Raw genomic sequence first — 24,288 nt, forward strand, 5'->3', positions numbered from 1 at the left:
CTTTCCTCTTCATTGCGTTCTGTTCCTCTCCCCACCTACCAATAGATGCTCACCAAGATTCTATTCTTGGATCTCTATTCCTTTTTCATCTGCTCTTTTTGCAAACCAATTTCTACGGCTTCAAACTTTTACACAGATTTCTAAGATACAAGCATTTCTGACACCACGTATTTGCTTCTCTCATGACCTCCAGATCCTCATTTCTACTTGCTTGTTGAGCAGTTCCTGATGCAACCCCAACTTTCATTTGTTTAATTTACCTAATATTTTCTTCCGAAACCGATGTTCTCTTTTTCTCTTACTGATCTCACTATCCTTCCTCAGTTGTCATCGTTAAAAATTAATGAAAGCCTAAATATAAGACAAATAGACTGAGACTTTTAATTTGTCTCAATTTAAAAGACTGCCTCCTGTCCCTTCTTAGTTTAACCCATCCTATATTAACAATTTCAGTAAATATTGATTAAACATCTGCTATTTGCATGACTTTTTCAAGATAATGGAGATACAGACATAAGAAAACCACAACCTGTCCTTAATGTGATCACAGTCTGATGAGAGAAAGACCCATTAGTAGGTCTTCCATAATATCTCATGATAGCTACATCTATGATTAGTATCTTCCATGATAGGGAAAAAACCAACTCAAGCTGGCTGAAGCAAAACGATAATTTATTGAATCATGTAATTCAACAATCTAGGATAGAGCTTTAGGGAAAGCATGATCAGGTTTCAAACAGTGTGATCAGGAATTGGTTTACTTATCTTTTTCTTGACTCACTTGTTGCTGACTCTCTACCTGGTCACAAGATGGCTAGCAACAGCTTCTCAGTCTAATGGTACCAGTTTAAATATAATACCGAACAGAGATAATGCACACAATTGCTGTTTTGGAGATATGTATCAAGTGCATTGAGAGCAGGTGCAGAGACTACACTCTATTTCTGACGAGGTAGACTTGGGGAAGGCTGTTCAGAAGAGAGAACACCTGAATGAATAAAACATGTAAAAAAGCTATCTGAACTAAATTTTAAGAGCTTGGTATTGCCAGTTCAAAGACTTTACCCACATCAATATCAGCAAATAAATCTTAGGAAAGTCTTAGGAAGGAATCATTATTCATCCCTTATCTATACAACCGAATCTCTGGGATCTAAAGGGAAAGAACAGGGACATAAGCAGGTGCATGTCTGTCTTTCACCAGCCAACATTCAGCCAATGAGCAACCTGAGACGCTGACTCCAGCAGCTGTTAGCTTTATCTGGCCCTTGCCTTCATTTGCCTACTCAATTCCAACCCGGATGGCATATCTACCACTGGGCTGACTTGAGGGAAGAACCATGAAAGCTGAGGCAGAGGGTCACTTCAATTCAGATGAACCCTCAAGAGAAAACTTCCTGGAATGTGGAATTGGTAATTCTAAGTCTCAGAAAACGTAGTAGAGAATGCAGAAGACAATTAGCCTTGCTACCAGAGGCAATATAAAAACCAGGAGCCCTTGATCCTACTTAATTCCTAATAAGTTGCTATAAAGGGATCAATTCTTCAATTATTCTTTTTAAATCTTAGATGTGGATAATCATTCATATATCTCCAGTATTTAGCAAACATCAGAATGTATGCAGATCATGTTATTGGTTTAAGGATATTTCTTGTGGTACTTTTTGGGCCATTAGCATTAAGGAGATCATAGTACTAGGAATTGATCCTAGCCCGTGATTTTCACACAACAGGTCACTGAAGATAACTGAACATACAGATGAGTAAAATGGCATATCTGACAAGGTGCAAACAAGCAAAAAACTGATTGATTAGATTCTCTAGTCTTCAGCCAGGTGTGTGGGTATTTCATGGAAAGGCCATTTAAGAAATTCCCTGGTATCCTAATTTACTTGAAAGGACTTCTAGAAGTAGACGAAGGTAATATTTTGCATTTCAAGGGTGTAGAAAATACGTTTAAAGGTTTGTAGGCAATATTCAATATTTCAATATTTTGTGGGTGGGTGAGGAAGACCTACCGATGATTTCATAAATACGTATCACATATGTATAGCTATATAAACACATACGAGTTTTAAGCTTATAAATTAAAACTTTCAAAATTGGTATTTTATTTCATATAAAATATATGTATATGAACCTAAATATCTGTGGGTTGATATCTCAGCATGATTGTTTTTAACCTACAAAAATGGCAATTACCTATTTTTTAATCTAATATATATATATATAAAACATAAATTGCTATGTCACAATATAACAAACATATTTATAAATACTTTCAATCTGAAGTCTTTGGTTAAGTAGCTAAAGGCTTCCTTTTTAAAAATCTACTATTCCTTTTCCTTTTAACTGTGGTATAAGGGAACACTTGAACATTGTTTACTTGCTGCATTATTATTTTAATTAAATTTTTTATAAAAAGAACTGTTTTTATTCTAATTTAAATTCTTTATGTGTATATATTTTGTAGATAATGTGTAAAATCTTAACTATCATCTTGGTGGAAATATAATCATGATCATAATAAAATCAACGAGCATTCATTGAATACTAATTATGTGCTCAACTCTGAATTTCTTGTGCTAAGTATGTTTTATATGCTTCATTTCATTTAACACTCATAAACATCTTATGAGATGGATTTGTCAATATATCATTTTATATATGAGAAAACTGAAACTCTGAGATGCTATCTAACTTCACCAAAACTTATAAGTAGTGGAAGTCTTTAACTGTAAAGCCAAAACCACTTCTTACTGGCTTCTAAAGTAATGTCAAACCCAAACAGAACTCTAATACGTTATTTGTCACAGAGTGAATCCCCAGCAATACTTAGCTGAAAAGGTCCCACCCTTGGGTCTTAGGTGAATCAGGACAGGCCTTAATTTTGAATGGGTATAGGCTCTTCTCATTGGAAGCAGGAAGTATGGGAAAATGACAGGAGGCAGAAATGACAAGAAAGAAGAAAAATGTTGAGATGAAGATAGAAGAGAGGAACAGGTAGCAGAATTTTCTGTGAGATGGGAGCTCTCAGCAGAAATATGAAGCAGTGATGGCCCACAACCTCAAAAGCAAACAGAGGATTAGGAAGTAAGAGGTCCCTGAGCAGCCACATTGGATTTAATAATGTCCATACCCTAAAAGTCATGCTGATCAGGATTTACCCCCATTAGTTTTAGATATTATTCTCAGAAGCCTAATTATTGATCCCCCAGCCTATGGACCATTTGCTAGAAGTTACAAGTTTAGAGGAGGGCTGGTTGGGGAGATGAGAGTGGGCATATGTCTGTGTTTGTGCTCATCTTCTAGAATCAGGCCTGAAAACAATGAGAAAATTGATAACTAAAAGCTTTTTTGTTGGTATGAGGAAAAAATAGTAATTTTTTTAAAGTAGGCAAAAATAAGAAATGATAGTAGTTTGGGCAAAATATAACATAAGGGATAAATTATATACTTTTAGAAAGGCATCATGGTATTATGGTATAAATTAATTCATGCTGATGATAATGAATTAAATTATTAGAAAAATCTTTTATGAAAACACTGCAGAAAATTTGCCATTATGATATTTTAAAATTTCCTTAAAATTTTACTACTTAAAGAGATACATTATGTGGAAAATATATTACTCATTACATATAATTGTAGGTAAATATAAACATTTAAAAAATTTTATCTCTCTTTAATTTTTTGATTCTTACAAAGGAGTCATATTTAAAATAAGCCCTACACCCCTGCAATCAGCTGTTCAGAGAATTTTTTTTTTAACATCTTTATTGGAGCATAATTGCTTTACAATGGTGTGTTAGTTTCTGCTGTATCACAAAGTGAATCAGCTATACATATACATACATCCCCATATCCCCTCCCTCTTGCATCTCCCTCCCACCCTCCTTATCCCACCCCTCTAGGTGGTTACAAAGCACCGAGCTGATCTCCCTGTGCTACTGAGACGTATAAGGTACACAAACACTTAAATCCATGTGGACATACATAGTACCCTATGTCATACGTGGATTGCTAATTTTATGGTACTTGTTTCAGTGTGGAATAATGAAACGTGAAGTAATTGTACATATTTCTATTTTTGTTTGATTAGTGCATTTAAATAAATTTTCTAACACTCCACTAATGTGAAGTGACTCACATATGTAACTGAATGTATACATGCATATTACACTTAGAGCAACTAAGAATGAAAAAAAATTACTAAAAGTTGAAAATGGATTTTCACACAATCTTTGTTTAATCAAGTGATCATTCACTTTTTATAAAATTCATTTCTGTGTTTTCCCTTTGGGCACCCTGATGGGCAGTTATGAGTGCTACGTGATCCTTGCCATTTGTTCAGAAGGTCATTTCATTAACAAAGATATTTCAGGTGTTTCATGTGTTTTAATTTTCCATATAATGTCTTCAGCCTGACTGGAATAGGCTGATTTTGAATAAATGATTTCTCACACATGTGGGAAGACTTAAAGGGCATCTTTTGTGCTCTGAAGTGAACAAATAATTGATTTCAGCAAAAGCCATTAAAAATGGAATGAAAGTCCTTGGGCAATGCTGTAAAACATGGAGAGCAGTTGCCAGATGCTTTTGAAAACTGACCAAAAAAATGCCACTTTGAAGTTTTAAATAAATAAAGGCTGACTGTCACCATAGGTATGTCACTTTGGTTCTTACTCTTGTGGTGAGATATACTTGACGAATACTACTTTACTACCTGCGGGTATACATGGGATTCTACTCTAACTTTGGGTTTCCTCAGTCATTATGAGTGACATAAAATCAAGAGAAGATATGGAATGATTGATAGGAGTCATAAAATGCATGAGTTTGCCTAGGACACCAGGCAAACTCTAAGGTGTGCAGTACTTTATGTTAAGCAACGTGGCAGCAGCACTGGGAATAGAAGTCAGTTGTCCTTCTTCCTGTTCTTTCTAGGCTACCATGCCCGCCCTCTTGATGGCATAAGTCATAGCTGCTCCAAGACACTGGTGAGGAAACCACCTCAATCTAAGTCCTAGTTCTAGGGACATGGGCTGGATTAATTTTGGTGGAGATTTGGTTTATTTGTGCACTTGCGAGTGTGTACATGGGGCCAAAGCAACCGGCAAAACCTTCCTTTAGAACAAAATTGTCACTTAAAATTAAACCCACAGTTCAAATTCACTGTTCTAAAGGCACTCACACTGATTGTGAAAACAGAATGTTCACAGCTAAAATTAATTATGAGTACACTTAAAGATATAATAAAATTAAAAGAGGTTTGATTTAATTGGTATTAAATTTAATAATTTAACTTTATCATAAATTCATCAAAAATTTTATGATTTATTTATCTATTCTTGGTAGGTCACATATTAGTGTGATTCCTTACCAGAGATGGTCCCACTCAGAATGTGAACATCCAAGCCAGTAGTAGGATGAGATTCCAATGTACTTAGAAGCAGTCATATTGTTGGTATTCTTTAGTTGAAAATAAATGATAAGCTCCCATAGGAAGCTAAAAAAAATTTTTTTAAATTAATTTTTGGCTGCATTGGGTCTTCGCTGCTGCACGTGGGCTTTCTCTAGTTGCGGCCAGCGGGGGCTACTCTTTGTTGCGGTTCACGGGCTTCTTTTTGTGGTGGCTGCTCTTGCTGCGGAGCAAGGGCTGTAGACATGCAGGCTTCAGTAGTTGTGGCGCACAGGCTTAGTTGCTCTGCAGCATGTGGGATCTTCCCGGACCAGGGCTTGAACCCATGTCCCCTGCATTGGCAGGCGATTCTTAACCACTGCGCCACCAGGGAAGCCCTCTACAAATGTTTTTAATCATCAGTTTTAAAAGCTTCTTAGCATTTGACTTTTAGAAAAATCTTAAGCTAAAAGTCAATCTTTTGTTTATATATATTTAAGCCCAACCATATAGTTGCAACATTTTTCAGGGTTTATTTTTCCTCTGTTCTTAAAGCATAAGAGATTTCATAAGGGTTTCACTCTATGGTTCCTGTATTATACACATACTGAATGATGTTAATAGAATGTTTTTTCCTTACTTTCTCTCTGAGTAATTATAGGTGCTATTTGGCTTAGTACAAAGTACCATAGCTTATCTGTAACTCGTATCCACTGTCCCATTTTGTCTCTGGACTTAGAAAACAAAACCCGTTGAATTGGACCTGAGTATCGATGAGTCCAGGAAATGATTTAGTTAAAATTATATTCAAAATATTTTGTGCTTCTTTGCTTTAGCGAACCAGGCCATGAAAGCACAAGAGAAGAAGGAACAGGGTTTGTTCACAGTAATGTTAGAACATCAAGGCAACACTCTTTTTTTCATGGCATTTCACCCTGGTAACTTCCAGGCCCAGCTGGAATCAGGGGATATCCCTTTCCATTTCAGACAGTTTCGTTTCTGAAATTGAAACTCTAATTCCAAAAGAGAATTAACCACAAAATTTCAAATCTCCCCCAAAAGATGTGGTTTAGAAATAGTTCATGGGAGAGGTCAAGGACTGTATTATTTTTTATTTTGTTATCACTAGTTTGGCTATCTGCTATTCACACAATTTTTTTTTTCTTTTTACGGAAATTACAGCTTTTCAAAAGGCAGATAACATGCTCCATCAAAAAGGAGAAACATACCATTTCCAAAAATAAATAGTCACTTTCCCCTTAAGCCATTAGGTTTTGTGAAAGGAAGTGCCAGAAGTGTGGTTCATTTTAAGGAAATTGTAAATGTTTGACATATAATTTTCTGTCAAGATAAAGCACTTCCCTCATTAAATGGAAACAAGTGCTCACTGTAGTGTTCAGCAGATGACTTCCTGTATTTTTCTTTCTCTTTCTACCTAATGTTAAAACGTGCATTACAAGTAGTCAACGATAACCAAGTATTTTACTAAGTCAATAAAAATGATATTTTCTATTTTTATCAATGTTTATATGAGTAACATTCAAAAAGTTTTAATTTCCTCCCATCATCTGTGATGTTTTTAAGCGTCGTTCTTAACTCAAGGGACTTGCAGGAGTTCAAACTATCTCATCCCTTGACTGAATGATTTACTTCACAAACTCAGTAGACACTGCATGGGAGGTAAATTCCTTTCAGATGGTAGAATTATTCTGAGAACAGAGCCAAATGTCCCCTCAGCACTGGAAAGGAAGCAAATGCCTCATTTCCCCTTTTCAGAAGGCCAGAAGACCGAAAATAATGATCAAACGTTCTGTACCACTGCAATCAGCCTCTGGGAAAGATACTTTAAACCAAATAATTGAGATCACTTAAAAATTTGTAGTATTAATCATTATCTCTTTCAGACGATCTGAAAGAAACTTTTAAAATAAACTTCAAGAGAAGCTCCTTATGATCTGAAATTTTTATACTTCATATTAAGGAACTGAGTATATAAACATGCTCATGTCTCTTGGTATTTAAGTTTCTTTTATTCCTCTCTACTCTCTGTGCTTCTCTACCCAGAACTGATATCTACCCTTTCACATTCAACATTTGGATGTGGGTAGACAACATTTTCTGCTTTTACTTCATCTTACTCATTTTAGTCTTCAACCTAGGCAATTGAGCTCTACAGTTTACTCAAACTCTCCCTATAGAAGGTAACAACCCAGTTCCAAAGTTCACTTCAGTCTGTTTTTTCATTTGACCTTTCTGCTTACTTGCCACTAAAATAAGACCCTTCATAACAGTCTTTTCTCTCTGCTATAACCCCTATTTTGGTCTCCTTTTTTCAGTCCCTTAAAGAACTCCCAATTTTCTGTCTTTGATTTTACATTCTTATTATGTTAAAATGAGTTCATAATATATTATGCAATTTCTGTATGTTAAATATTTCTGTAAATTCTCTGAAATTGTACATAGATTTGTGCCTGGGTATTTGCACTAAGTAGGAACGAAAGGTAGATTAGTTTTCATCAGATTCTTGAATGGATTTATAACCCCTAAATGGCTGAGTCATTGCTTTATACACACTTTCAGTGATTTCATTTGCTGCATGGCTTTACCAATTACCTCCTCTGAGGACACACCAATCTACATGCTCATCAGGATTTTACTACTGAACTCCTGACTCCCATTCCCCTACCTTTCAGAGTCTAACTGTCCCATAGTCACCTCAGTCCAATGCCTCAAACTAAATCCTCCCCGCAGAGCCTGTTTCTTTTACATGTTGCTGATTTTAAGAAATATCATCAAAATTAGTCAACCCAGAAACTTGGAATTTATAATATATTCGAGTCTACTTCTAAATAAGTGGTTATTTCTTGTTGATTCTAATTCTTCTTTATTCACGAATTTCCCCTTCACTTGCCTTTCCATTTGCCCTTGTTTGATCCTGACCTCATTATTTCTCTCCCAGAAGATCCTTTTGAGAATCTGATGAAAACCACCTTCAATCTACCTTTTCTCCCCATCATAGTATGGTGGATAATGTACAGACTCAAGAACCAGACTCTATGGGTTCAAATCTCAGCTTGTTCACTTGCTACTACTGCAATATTTGGGAGTTATTTACCTTCCCGTGCTTAATTTCATTATGTGTCACATAAGGTTAATAATAGCACTTAGCTTATAGAGTTGTTACCATAATTAAATGATATGCAAGGGGCTAAGAAGATTGGCTCATACTATCTAAGTATTTGTTAATATTTTAATAATGGCAAAATATCCACCTGGTCCCTCTGTTTCCAGGCTTGTCAACTTTCTGATGCATTGTTCCTACGTTGTGACTGGGGTGATTTTTCTAAAATGATAAGGTCACCATTGTCCTTATATACTGACAACGACTCCTCACTGCTTTCAAGGAAAAAATTCAGCTTCTTTGATCTCCCTCTGTGGATCTTTCTAACCTTGCCTTTCACTGCTCTCCTGCCTTTGATTCTGAGAATTAGTTTATGCATTTAGGTGTACACCCCTCGCACCCATTCTCATGACTCCTGGCAAATATGCATGTTTATGCTCTCTAGAGTATCCTCCGTTTTCTTCATTTTGAAGACTTAGCCACTGTCTCCCCATTAGAGCCATCCTGCCTACATTCTAATCCTGGATCAATCTTTCTAGCTATGTAACCTTAGGAAAATACTCAAGCTGCCTGTGGAATTTATAAAATGGGGCTAACCACAGTAGTTCCCTCAAACTGTTATTGTGAGGACGAACTAAGTTAATACACATAAAGCTTAAGCCATGCCTGCATCATAACAAGTATTCAACAAGAGCCTTAAGAAGACTCTGCAGATGCGGGATTCTGCCCTCATCCTTCTGTCTCTATCATGATTTTAATATTCCTCCTGTGTGTTTCCCTAGTCCCCTGGCACCCTGGCTTCACCACTAGCAAACAATTACAGAATATAATTGTTTGTTTATCTATCTCTTTCCCCACCAAATTCCAGTTTTCTTGAAGCCACGGACAGTACATCTTTTCTCTCTTCTCATTGTCTGAACAGTATCTGGCATATTATAGGAACTCAGCAAATCTTTGTTAAATAAAAATGGATGGATACTCTTACCACCAGAAGAGAATCTGAAACAAAACAGTTGCTGTATAACTATTTTTTAAATGAATGATAAATTTATGAATCATATCTTGGTATAGCAGGAGTATGTTCCAAGTTGATTTGGACAGTAAGACAATCAGCCAATGTAATTTTATGATGGAACCTAAATACTATTTTCTTTTTATCTTTCTTTTTTTAAGGTTTGTTAGTAATTAAATTCTTGATCACATAATGCAAACTTTGTCTGGTGTATGCTCAAGGTACGTGATGATGCTTTAATTATCTCTGAACAGAGATGACTGCTGAATGTTGACAGTCACAGTACCTGATTATCCTCCCCCAAAGAATTCCAAACCTTGTTTCCATGCCATTATCAATGTAAACTATTTAATTCCCACAATAACTGTGAACTGCCAAAAACATGAAGCAATCAGCTAAGCTTTGACACAATGATAACATTGAGAGCAATATTTCTTTAGTGTTAATGTTTCTAAGAATAACTGCAACCAAGTTTTTGCAGACAAAGGTTAGGCAAAAATAAATGTGCTACCCAGAAGTCTTACAAAAATAGATGCAATTCAGTTTGTAATGACTATTTGCCTAAGGTACCACTATTGCCTGTTCAGAACAACAAGAGGAAGGTTTGTTGAACTATTTCAGAAAATGTGTTTATTAACTGTATTTAGATTAAATATATCTCATGACATTAGATGTTTTAGTAGGAAAAGTTCTGTGAAACTAAACAAAAATACTACATGTTTTATACAAACCTCTTTTAATTCTTACTGCAAACTCATCAGGTATGTATTATGATTCCATTTTAGAGATTAGAAAACTGAAGCTAAAAAGAAGGGGCTTAGATGACTGTCAACAGTCAGAAACTCTACAGCCTTGTATCCAGACATTTTCTTTGAAAGAAATTTTACTTATAGATAGCACATCATAAGTTTTCTTGTGTTTAGTTTAATCTTGTCACTTGGAGGAAAAGGAAGGAATTAATGTTTAATGAATCAACTGTGTCACGTTCTTTTGTTTTTATATGCAGTATCTAATTTAATCCTCTCACTATCATTGTGAAGCAGATATAATTATCTTGACTTTTTATAAATGATGAGACAGCTTCATAAAGATTACATTAGTTGCCAATGACAGAAAAACCTCAATAGAAATTTTTCTCTTGCTTTGTAGTATTACATTCAGGCTGTCTCCATAAATGACTGACTGAGTCAAGTTAGAAAGAGAGGACCCTTAAGGTCAATTAAAATTTTTAGTCTTTTGGATTATGACATGGTTCATAATGTTTTTGGAAAATCCTTCAGAAGACTACTCTTTGCATTTTTGAAATATACATTTTAGAAAAGTGATGCATTTATTGTGATGTATTGATTTAGGCTTATTTGCATATATTTATATTTAAAAGTAGAACATTTATATATAATCTTTGATAAATAATAAATCTACTTGATAAATAAACTTTTGGTCTTAAGTAGGGAGAGATTTTACTCATGTGTTTTAGAATTAGAATGAAATAAAAGTTCATTTTAGTAACTGATATTTAATCTAGTATTATGAAATCACTCATTTAAGTTTTAAATTCACCATAACTGAAGACTATGGTGCCAGTGAAAATGAAGATATGCAAAGAAGTAAAATCTTTATGGAAAACTTAGTGAGAGACATTTCCCATTTTTGTGTCTCTTATGAGTTCTTAAATGGCCAAATACTTAGTAGAATACTTAACTGTGGAATTAAAGAAAAAAAAGATTAATAAGAAGCAAACAAAATCTATGATTATAAGAGCATAGAATCCATTGGATAATAGGGCAATAGGCTTACATTAAGATTACAAATCCTATAGTTAAAGCAGGATTTATTTTAGAATTTTATCATTAAAAAGAAAATAAATGTCTAGAGGTCTGAAGTATTAGACAATTTCTGTCTCACTCTGTAGTAGTAGTATTTTTGGATGTGCTATATCATAGAATAGACACAGTTACTTTTCTCATACCCTGAGCGGATGCTATGGGTAGCATCTATCAGGAGTGCCATAATAATTGTTCAATAAATTATGTTTTTTGAATTGAACAGATGTTTGGTTGCCTGACACTGCACCCAAAGACCAAAACTAGCCAGGAATTTTAATTTTGAAGTCACCCTCCTGCCTCCAAAAGCTTAAAGACATATTTATTGGACAATACTTAGAAAAGAAGTGAAATTATGATAAGCAGGCAGACATATGAGCTCTGTGAGAATCAACAGGGCTTGATATTTCTAACATCATAAAAAAAAGAATTACTCAACTCCATGTGCATTACGTCTCAGGAGTCTCAGGATGATAAGAAAAATATGTTTTCAATCTTTCCCCAAATGTATTCAGTTCAATATGAGAATAGATATGTCTCATATTAATACTTAATTTCTAAATACTCATGAGCTCTATTAAAATTCTCTGGCAAAATTCTACCGTGCTTTCCTTTCAGTAGACTCTAACTCAAAGTTTTGTCAGGCTCTGACTGATTAGCAGGTTTTTTCTTTCCCAATCACATTTCTGAGCACACCCAAATGGAGCTCTGGGAACTCACTGTTTAAAACATATTCTTTACAAAGTATATTAAGGGCTTGTTTAGATTATCTAAAGGAGATATAACTCAAGGTAATGGAGTGTAATAGAGAAATGTGAAATGTCTTTAAAGCAAGATCACTTAATATGGAGTTATCCTCTATATTCATATCTATTCATGAGAGTATGGAACTGAGTATTTTTTCAGATAGCTCAAGTCCACTATTAAATTAAAGGAGCCACCAATTATGTATATTGCATATGCACACTGAACCATTACATGAACGATCACATAAGCCACAACTTAATGACAACCATGATTTTCAGATGTAAGTGGTGTTCTCTTTCACTCATCACCATTTACCGTTCTGTGTTCACTAACAGAAAGGCTGATTAGCGAGCAGAACTACAGAAGATGACCTTAAGCTCCAAACTTTGAAGAGCTCTCCTGAGGCTCAGGTGAGGTTCTGCTTGAAGTGGACAAGTGCACACAGACGCATTTATTCAATAATTGGTGGGTGGATGGATGGACAGATGAATGGATGTCTTCTAAAGAGACACAGGCCTGCAATATTTCCAATGATTAAATGGCTCCAGATATTCTAGTGACATTAAAGATTTGTTATTTCCACGGTCATGAAGACACCCCAGAATAAATTTGCCCATACACCCGGTTAGGTCTTCTCCACACAGGACTGTGTAAATAATCTTAATACAGACTTTTAGTAACAAATATTCTTTCTTCCTCATAATAGTTATTAAGAACTTCTATATCTCCTTTTCTCTACAGGCAACTCTTCCCTCTCCTCCTTTGCAAAAAAAATAGTTTTAAAATGGGAACTCTCCTGAAACTCTGCTAAGCACTCTGAACTAATCTTTAATATTGGCCAATTTCTGTCCTGTATAGTTAAGTGTCTAACATCATGATACCAAATATTTACCCATGAAAATATAGTAGATTTTACCTAAGGCTAAAGGACCAGTAAAAAAAAGAAGAAATTAGAAAGTCCTTTTAGAAAGATGCTGTAAAGTCAATATTCAAGCTTATGAATACTCTCTCTGAAGTTAAAAACATGAGAAAATTGTCAGTGTAACTTCATGAAATGCTTCTAAGAATAAAGTTCTTTTGCTGCTTCTACACAGCAACTGATGCAACTAAGAAAGTTATATTGAATATTTGCTTGCTCCATAATTAAATAAGATATTTACTATACCAAAGTAAGAAAGAAATTCTTACCACCTTCCTTAGTGCAGAGGTTGACAAGGTTATGCACTGTGTCCATCAGCTCCAGCTGCTGCTTCTGAAGGACACTGTTATTGGTGGTGGCTCTGTTCAGTTGTTTCTCCAGTTCCTGGATTATATATGTTTGACGAGTAACCAAGCCTTGAAGATTCTCTTTCTCTTCCTTTAAGGTGTCCAATTCTTCCTTGTGCTTTCCCTCCATTTCAAAGATTTTATGTTCTAATAAACTACAAGGAAGTGAAGATAAAATTTAGTTTTAAAAATGCTATAAAAAAAGCTGTGATTCAATTAGTTCCTGAGTTTATTTAAAGTGAGAAACTTTAGTCAGGTATTTCATCATGGAAATATTTTTTAAGTGAGAGACTCAGAAAAATATATATATGTAAATATAAATATTATATAAATATATAAATATATATATATATATATAAAAGAGGAGTGACATATACAGCATGTGAAATGAAGAATTATTAGATCACTTATTGTTAGAGTAATGTTTATTTCCTGGGGTGTATCTTATATCTTATAGTTGACTTGGACCCTGTCTGCAGAAATTATAGTATAATTTTCATTAAAGAAATGGGTACAATAAGAAATAGAAACAACAGTTCAGAAAAATGTATGAACAAAACATAGATATTTACTTTGCTTCATTCATTTGGGATTCTCAAAACATTCACAGTGATTAAATTTCACAATAGTTTCGTGATGTCAAGGAAGAGCAAATTGATGCAGAAATCACAGGACCAGAAAGTAAGCTATCTAAAGTCATAATGAATTATATTTCTTGGGATTTTTGATATCTGGTCCTGTATCATAACCACTAGCTTACTTTATCTCTCAATCTAAGCTTTAGGATAAGGCCTAAAGGCACTGCAAGTTCCACATCACTGAATACTTGGTTCCGAAAAGGAAGACCGTGTTAGGCTGGTGGCATGGTCTTACAAAAGAACTTGCGAAGCTTTGCTCAGAGTGATGCAGTCTTCAACTGAGAGCCGTCCTTCTCTCAGAACTCTTCACAGGATACTCCCTTTGCTTATTACACATTAAAAATGATAGAGAATGCAGAAGCACTCTTGGATCCTAGCAACTGACTGGGAATAAAAAGCATTTACATTTTATAGAGTGTATAATATACTAGTATCCCTCAGAGAAAAGCCTTATTCAGTTTTCTCAGTTCCATTTTCAGAAGGTTCAACCAGTCCTTAGTTTACAAGGTGTTATTCAAATGTAACATACCAGATTGGGCACTTAATTTACCTTGGAGAAATATAGCACTGAATCATTCCTATAAGTTTTCAAAAAGGGGACACTAGGGAATGTTTTAAACTTAATACTTAAATCATAAAATGTATAGTGATTTGGGGAAAATGTGACGGTTATTTATATTTTTTAAAGAGTATTTTGGAAATGAAAAATTCAGGCAAGGAAGTCAGAGTAGGATGAGAGTACCTCTAAAGGAGCAGGCATGATTCATTGTCTTATAGTGTTTTCTTCTGTGTCAATAACTTGCTGCTGGAAAAGTTAGTAGTTAAAAAACAAACAAAACTAAACAAAATACAACCAAAAGCCTTTTTACTGGTTAAAAAGTTTACCCACCCACTGGTTTAAGTGATTAGTGTACTTGCTATGGATGTCAGAGGAGGTTGTCTTCTGTGCCCATTAATTTTTGGCCTTCAGATCTGAGAATTAACCACAACGGATGCCTTAGCTCTTCCTCAGTTTACTTTTTAATAATTTTTGTTTCTCTTCCTAGGGTAATGATCAGACGTTAAATGCCCATAAAATAGAGTCAGTTAACTTATGGGAAATTTTTCTTTTAAATTCACAAGAGTTATAGTATACTACCAAGAAACCTTAGAATTTAATGTAAAGAGCAACATCTGGATGTATAGTCATAAAATACTGGATAAAAATTCTGAATTACCATTTTGTTCCTGAAATAAGATGAGCACTGGCCTTTCAGTTTTCCTAATTAGTAGGTAACATTCTGGCTTGGAAAATATCATGCTATAGTTATAATTCATATTTATTAGTTGCTACGTGCCAACAGTGCTCTCAGCACTATGTAAAATGACACTATTCTTACTCTAAGGATTCATTTTTAGAGAGAAATGAAATGAAAAAAATGAAAGAAAAAAACCTCAAATGAAAAAAAGCAGCTATAAGAAACTTCTATTTCAGACATAACACTTTTTTTTTTTTGCATATGTGTTTTGACACTTTCTACTTTTGATGCATTCTTTGTTCAAGAAGACATATACTAAAAGATGGCTACTATCTGAGATGTCAATAAAGGAGTTTTTTGTCTGTTTTGTTTTGATTTTCAGGATATTTTGGAAAGAGATGAGAATGGAAAGTTGATCAAAGAAGTCCTGGTACCAAAGGAAAAAATTCTCAACACTGGCTTGTGGAAGAAAAGGTCTGCATTTCCCAAGTAAAAGGAGTATACACTTAGCATGTTGGAAAGAATGTTAATTTTCATAATTCACCAAACAACCTTAATGCACCATGACTACCAGTTATCAAATGATATCAACATAGCCTGTCATCTTAAAATAGATATTCATGTAAAATAAAGAAGGGACTGCTCAGGGAAGTAAGAAGCCTGCTGTATATCAGACATCTCACTGGATTGGGAATGAAATATTTCATTAAAAATAAATACGCATTAAAAACTATAAGCAAATTGGAAACATGTCACACTGTTTCCCAAATGGCAGGTCTTACCAGTTAATTATCTCTTCTAGTCATTTTCTCATCTTATTTCTTCACTTGGATTCTCTTTAATAACTTTTGTACTCTAGTAATTCTCTATTAACTTTATTTACTAGAGATACCCTTTATATTAATGACAACTTTTTAGACTTCTTCAGGCAAAACTGATACCTTTTTGATACCACTCATCACTCCCTTCCATCTTCTCTTCATATCTGGCTTCCAAAAATACTATCCTCTTTTCTTTGATACTTCTCATCCATTAGTTATTATCTACTTGGGAAGACAGCCCTTCCTCACTATATCCAAACTGGCTTGAATCCAAAACTCTTCTGCCAGAAAATATTCATATACCATCTCCACTTACTAATCACATTGTTGTAATACATCATTTTAGTTGTGTAGCATTTTAAAACCCTTATCTCCTTTGATTCTTAAAGTAATATAGTGATACAGAGTGAGTAGATGTTATAAGCCCCAGTTTATAGGTAAGAATCTAAATATCTTGTATAAAGTTGTGTACATACTGTGTCATAACCAAAATAAAAAGCCATGTCTTCTAACTTAGACTAGAAATCTGCCCATGACAACCCAGTGCTATGAAAACTAGCTTTAGTGTCTCATCTCTTTGATTTAGTATAACATAATCTCTATCTACTTCCACCCGCTTATATTTTGCCAAGAATCAAGGCATCAACTTAACATCTCTTTAGTATTTGCTGCTCTCCATCTGGTTATTTTTGGGAGCTTGTCTTTCACAATATTTTAACCTATCCATCTTCTCCACATATAAAAACAAAATTTCTTTGCCAAGCCATTTTAAAAAAAAATTTGAACTGAGATTTTCTTAAATATCACTCTGCCTTAACTCCTCTGCCATTAAATTTAATTTTCTTACTCAATATATTGATCATATCCCATTTTGTCCTGAGGCCTTTTATTGTTTCTCTTACTTTTCCCTATCCAGGTCAGCTGGGAGAGGCCAGCTCACCTAGGCACGGAGACTTCTATATACAAAGGTTGATCTGAAGGACAACATGACAACTCCACTGTCCTAAATTCAATTGGCAAAGTAGTCATATTTTCTCTATGATGGCCTTCAGCAGCAAGTTTAGTTTAGGTTTAAATGCATAATCCAAAACCTGGATGTTGATTCCAAACTCCAGTGTACTGTTTTCTAGAGTGCATTCAGTGTATTTTTATTAGGCATTCCATTGTTGAGTTCTACTGTCAAGTTTTGGGGAATGCTAAATTAAATAAATAATTTTATCATGATGCATCCTTTAGGATTAGTGTTCCATGGAACAACAATTTATGACACTCTGCACCTAAATCTATTCAAATTGAACGTAAAATCCAAAGACAGAGAGTTTCTCACAGGATTCTCAATACTTCACGTTTCTCATCCTTCTAGAAACACTTTGAGAAGAGACATGCATAGAATTTGGCACTTAACTTCTAGTTTGAGGCAGAGGTGCACTTTAATGAAGAATAAAATAAACAAAATAATCTAGGCCTTTAACTTCAGCAAAAGGCTCTAATTGAGTATATATAAAGCCCTATTTGAAGTTTTTGGTTGACTTTTTCCCCTAATTTTCAGTCTGCCTCCTCCAACATATCTTACTGGAAATATTTCAAATCACTGAACACATCTTGAAGCTTTCACAGAAAAAGCTCTCCCTTTCAAATTGTTTCCCACAATAGGGTTCTTAACATAGCAGCAACTGAATTCACAGGAGTTACAGTTGCCTAAGCTCTATGTATATAAGTATAGCCCTCAAACAAGGAGGAAGATGTTAAAAAAATACAGAAACCTTCTCATTTTCATCTGTCTGAATCTCCTTACAGATGTTTCAATTTTTAAATTATTTTTAATCTGTATGGTGTCAACCCATGTTGCAAATATGGGTTTTAAAGAATGATCTTTTTCCCCCATTCAAGCAAGGGCACAGTAAGTTCAGGTTAAATTTATACTTTAAGTTTCTAACTTGAACACAGTAAATTTTCTCTCAAACTTCATATTTAATATGAAGTTAAACATTTCTGTGATTCAAATGTGGAACAGAAGCATAGATCACTACAAGTAAACATTGTCAAATAAATTTTTTAAAGTTTGGGGTAAATAAGAATAAGCTAAATATACTGTGGAAGCCAGAAACCAAGAAGAAAAAATATATATACACTTCATAACATAAAATCATAGTTCTTCTGTAAAAAATAGGTTGAACAATAAATGACAAACTAGAGAAAATATTTACAACATATACAACAAAATTTTAACATCCATTAAAGAGCTTATATGAGGAAATAAAGATATTAGATAAACAATCTAATAGAAAAATGAGAAACATACATGAATAGGCTAGTCACAGAAGAAGAATGCAAATGGTCAATAACCAGGAAAAGATGCACAACATTACCTCTCGGGTAGACAAGATTAATCAAATGGCTAGCAAGGTTTGGGGAAGCCAGAAAGCCCATGCACACTTGGGGAGAATGTCAAATTTGCAGATAATTTGTTAATATCTTTGAAAATTTAAAATAATCACATAAAAGATCTACTAAATTGTAAATTTTGGTGCATCTCGAGCAATGAATGAGTTATATGTGTATACAGCTACATGTGTAATATATCTATGATAAATTGTTATAAAGTACAAAACCCCAGCATCTTAAAAATAGTTACAATCTATACACATACACATATATGATTTAAATATGTACTTGTGCATATGTGTAATTGTATATGGGTGTGTATCTCTGTAAGCACACAGATAAACATGCACACTCCATATACACATGTATAATTAGTATATTCATTAAGAAGTCTGGAAGAATAGGCACCGAACTGCCAATCTGTTAATGATGATTCTCTGCAGGAGGTGGAGGAATACGGAATTTGGGACTCTGAATTTCAATTTATACACTTCTATAAAATTTAAAATTTATATCAGTTAAGTTTGTGTTGATTTTTTTATCAATCAGAGTGATGTGGTAAACAGTCATGAGTCTAGAATGGTCTGAGAAGATGCTGTCTAGAGATGAAAAAATTGGGTTGAATTAGTGAACTCAAAATGTGCACTGATAACCTTGGCTGCCATGCAATGTGCTTTTGGGGATGCAGAATAGTGGTATAAAAGCCATCTGTATTTTATTTATGTTAAGAACAATGAATATGTTTACAATATTTAATGTAAACTATGTGATCTGTTTTCCATTAAAATATTTTTTAAATTGTATGTGTGTTTCTGTGTACATAGATAAATGACATTTATTGGGATATTTGCCAGTTCATTTGCCAGTTCATCAGTCAACATTCAAAAAGCATTTAATACTCTATATACTATGTGTAGAGAACTGTGCCTGGGAGCATGAAGACAGAAATAAATAAAACACAGTCTCTGTGTTCCAGAAGGTCACAGCCCAGTAGTAGAGATACACACACACACACACACACACACACATTACAATGTGATGGGATAAGTGAAGTAATGGGAGGAAAAAACAAGGTAGAGTGTTATCACATAAGTTGTAATGAGCAAATCTATTTGGCAGAGTCAGAAAGTTTCTTGGAGGGGTAATACCTGCACTGAGTTTTGAAGAGACAGAAGTTTGTGAGTTGAATAAAGGACTACAAGGCATTTCAGACAAGACAAACATCAAACATGTCTGAAAAAACATCGTCTTCAGTGATACTAACAACTAGTATGATTAAACACTTATTATGTGTTTCAAACACTGCCCTCAGTATTTTATATGCAATAACTCAGTTAATCCTCACATCAACTCCATGTACCACTATCATCATCATCCCTGTGTTACGAATGAGAACACCAAAGCACAGAGTTTACACAACTTGCTCAATGTCACACAAGTAATATGTGGCCGAGTTGTTTACAGCAGAATCAAGGCAAACCCAGGCAGTCTGACCTTAGAGCTCCTGCTCTTAGCTATTAGACCATACTTCTAAAATATAAGAAGACTTCTGAAAGTAAGGCTATAAAATTAGGATTATAATGATCATGGACCATGTTCCATGCTAAAGAACTTGAACTTTCCTCAGTCCCTTACAGAGAACGAGAAGAGGGTTGGGCAGATGCTATCTAGAGATTTAAAAGTTGTGCTGAACTAGTGTGTGTGGAGACCTAAAAAAATGGGAAAAATAATCTGACTTGAATTTTAGAATTTTAGCAGACTTTGGGATGATAGGTTTGAGAGACATGAGGTGTAAGCCATGCAAAGAGGTCACTGCAATGGCTAAGACAAAAATTAATAGGATTTTGACCTAAGACAGAGTCAGAGTAAATAGAAAGAAAAAGATAGGTTGGAAAAACATTTAGAAGATAGAATTGACAACATAAACAGTGACTGATAACGTTGTGATTTTACTTTAGTATTTTGTAAAGAACTTATCAAATGGAGGATAACTTTGATTAGAAAGACTGTGATTTAACTTTTCATTTATTTAGGCATATTAAGTATTAAAAATCAATACTTCACTATTCCATTACAAAAATTTGTTAGCAAGGTATAATTTAGTATCTTGAAATTATACACACTTCAACAACTTAAAATTAACTTAATAGCTTCCCATAACCTCTAGCTAGAAGATAGATGGAGCTTGTCAAGTAAGTTCAGTGAATTCCCAAGGTAAAATAAATACTTTATATTTCCTACTCTAGTATTAGGAGGAATAAATAACAATCTGTATAGGAGTAGGCCAAAAACAACTAGCCTATCCCTTTCTCCAAATTTGTATTTGATTATGCTGAGGATAACTTGACAACCACATCAATTAATCCTGAGGCTGCATCATATTGGAAAAACAGTTTTATAATAATTAAGACAGAGAATCATATGGACTTGAATGCTAATTTTGCCATACATCAGCTGTTTGGTCATGGGCAAGTTACCTGACCTCTTTGAACTTGAGTTTCTTCATATAAAATGAAAATAACAATAGATAGTTTGCAGGATTAGCTGGAGGATTAGCAGTAGTGTATGTAAAGCACCTGGCTTAGATGTTCGCCTGCCTGATATTAGATAACTAGGCAGATAATTTTGCTGAAACTATGTCAGAATGACCACCATTTGTGTAGTTTCACTTCACTCTAAATGGTCTAACTGAAGATTTCCCTAATCTTCATTCTGCATATTCAACACAAGTTTGATCAAGAAAGCCCAAGGCCTCCATCTTTGTACACATGGAGTGTTGATTTCTCTTCCTGTGTACCCTGGTGAGGCAGAAGAATTTGTTCTAGAATATTTTTTTCACCTGGCTATGCTCCAACCTTGGAAAAAGTTGGGGTTAAGTCACAGATGGACAGGTGCCTTGAAACAGTCAGCTGACCAAATCTTGACACCAGAAGATCCAGTTACATATTTAGCTCAGCTGAAGGGATCTGCATTATGACATCCTTCCCTGTCTACCTCTCTTTTCTATTTTTTTGAGCAGAAATATACTGGAGAAATCCAATAAAAGTTGACAATTACATGTCTTACTTTGTCATACCAACCCTCTGTGTGAGGTAAATATTAATGCTTCCCCTTTTTTGAGTTCTTGGTTGTATAATTTCAATTATATGGGCCAGTTACTGATCTCTTACTTCTAAGTGCTATTTCCTTGAGGTAAGGAATGAAACCAAGTTTTGAGATTAGGATAGCATCCAATAAAAAGAAATCCTAAAAAAAGCAAACTGGAAGCTTCTTGGAGTCACCCCCAACTAGATTGTTAGGAAAACAAACAGCAGAGCAAGTGTTGTTAATCCTACTCCTGCTTTGTGCCTTTGGCCCTTTAGGGGATAAAGAAGTGAACCTAATGAGGCCAAAATTCTGTTTTCAACCCTACAAGTGATGCATTTAATTTGTCAGGATGTAAATCAGCAGGACTTCTCAGCATGATTGTGTAGTATAATCCTGTCCATAAAATATTCCTCTGTGTTCTGCCAAAGAAGTGGTGCCAAAGAAGTGGTGGACCCTCTGAAGGGCCAGTTCACTGACTTGGCAGCTGAGGCCCCATCATACTCAAAACTGGTAAGTCACACACCCAGACACAACCCCTAACATTCCCGGGGGAGGAAGCAAAGCGTAATTTAGATAATCCCCTTTGCAAAGTGTATTAGCTGATCCAAACCAGACCTGGCCGACAAATGGCATGTTGTTCTTACATTTCATAGATGCCTCAATGTAGAAATAGCTTCTTGTTGCATTTGGAGGATTAAGATTCATTTAAGGAATAGGTATGGATGATCAATAAACTATTTTAAATTACATAAACAGCTTCATGCTTGACCTTCACCTTCTATCCACTTAAATGGTATGGGGGGGCACGTTTCTTTGTTGATCTAGAAAGAGCTTGGCAGAGTTCCTCCAATTCCATTTCACATATGAAAATAAACAATAATAATAAACATAATAGGGAAAGTATGCTGTGTATCACAAATGGGTACTTCTGCCTTGTATAAAGAAAAACACTTTTCTTCTAAATGGTTCGGGGAAGAATATGCCTGGTTTAAGAAGAGATGTCCCACCAACACTCCATTATACACATGGACCCGTCAATAGGAAGACACAGATAACTACAGAGATATGGAAATGCCAGGAGATTCAGCACTTTGATAGAAAAATACCCCAAGGAACCACATGTGAGGTAATGTCATACTTGAGGGTCAAAAACTAAGGGGTGCAGAGTAGGAGTAAAAGATGCATCTAAGTTTTTTTCAGCATGAGCGCAGAAATGAATTTCAAGTTAAAATCTAAATCCCTGAATTCACTGTGAAATACCTATACTGCTAGGAAATGAAATTGTTATAATCTTGAAAAAAGTTGTCATTATCAATAAATGGTGTGATTTGTATATATAAGAAAACCTGAATTTTCCTTAGAAATTAGAATTCAGTGAGGGAAAAACTCATCAGCAGAAGGCATGTATGTGCTTGGGATCAGGAGTCAGATTCCTCTGAGAGGTCTTGGCACATGGAGAAACCCTGCACACTTGAGCCGCAGTGCAGCTCTTCTGAGAGCTCAAACTTTGACTCAGTTTTACTGATGGAACAGAGAGAACATTTTTTAAGCAGTTGCTGTTGAAAAAAAATTATTCTATGGTGAGAATTCCATAGAAGGAAATGATACCAGGTGCCATATGAAGAATCATAATGGAAAGACAAAAGAATCCGACATGATCTGGAATTAGGGTAGGCAGGGTATATTTAGAAGAAGAGGAGAGGAAGAAGAAGAAAGAGGAGGAGGGAGAGTGGGGGAAGGAGAAGAAAGGGGGGAAGAAGAAAGAAAAGAAGAGAAAGAATGAATATGAGCAGGAAGGAGGGAAAGAGACAGAGACAAGAAGAGACGGAGAGAGCAGAGTACAAGTGACACTTAAGAAAAGCATTTGTTTTTGTAGTTAAGGGTGAGCACTTTCAGGCCTCCCAGCTAAAGTGTCAGACATACACCAAAAAATAATACACATATCAGCAGCAGGAGAATTGAAGAGTGTAAATTCATGCTGATGACTTTTTTAATAGAGAAATCATATGTGGCCACACACTTAGTGAGAGATGAATCAAAACGACCCTAGGTTACACCTATAAAATGAAATATCATGTAGTTATTAAGAATTATACTAGAGGGATCTTTACTGATTAAAAAAAGTATCTATCTCCACAGAAAGCAGGCTGCAAAACAGTATGTATAGCATGACACAACTTTTTGAGAAAACATATTTATACTTTTTATACAGCAACATATGAAGCTCTCTCAATGTGATGGGATTATGGTTTTTAATTTTCTTGTATACCTGCTCATTTTTCTACAATAAATGTGTGTTATTTATAGAATTATAAAAACAACCTAAGAATACGTTAAAATTGTCATTATTTTACTTCTTCATTCCTAGACAAAGCTTTCACAATAGCATCTTGAAACGTGATTATAAATGGGGTTTGCTTTTAGCGACAAAGTTAAAGCATGGTAGGACCCCTAAATCAAGGGATAGTTGCCGTAAAGTATACCTGTTACATGTATGTGTCTGGTTACTGTGAAAATGCAGTGGGATAAATGGTACTTTTAAACAGGATTTTCAATTCCAGAACATTTCATCATGCAAACAGTTCAGAGTCAAGTCCTGTCAAGTTTATTTATAGTTATTTAGTTATACAGTTTACCCCATGACATAGTACAAAGATAAACAAATGTAGGACTTAGAAATACAAGTCACAAAACATGGATTGACCCCTTTCAGACTCTAAACCAAAAGTCAGGTTTATCTTCTTCATGT

General features: G+C 34.8%; 1 protein-coding gene across 2 annotated transcripts in view; it reads right to left on the reverse strand.

The window, feature by feature from the left end:
* The window catches only part of ANGPT1 (angiopoietin 1), a 250,086-nt gene that overhangs the window by 60,606 nt on the left and 165,192 nt on the right, over window positions 1-24,288 (reverse strand). Inside the window, exon 4 of one of the 2 annotated variants that reach the window (XM_060127346.1) lies at window positions 13,296-13,525. In XM_060127346.1, the coding sequence (XP_059983329.1) occupies window positions 13,296-13,525 (230 nt within the window). Of the gene's footprint in view, window positions 1-13,292; window positions 13,526-24,288 lie in introns of both variants that reach the window. The other variant, XM_060127345.1, reaches the window with a different exon arrangement.

Source organism: Lagenorhynchus albirostris, chromosome 17, assembly GCF_949774975.1.
Source record: "Lagenorhynchus albirostris chromosome 17, mLagAlb1.1, whole genome shotgun sequence".
In the NCBI taxonomy this organism is placed as follows: domain Eukaryota; kingdom Metazoa; phylum Chordata; class Mammalia; order Artiodactyla; family Delphinidae; genus Lagenorhynchus; species Lagenorhynchus albirostris.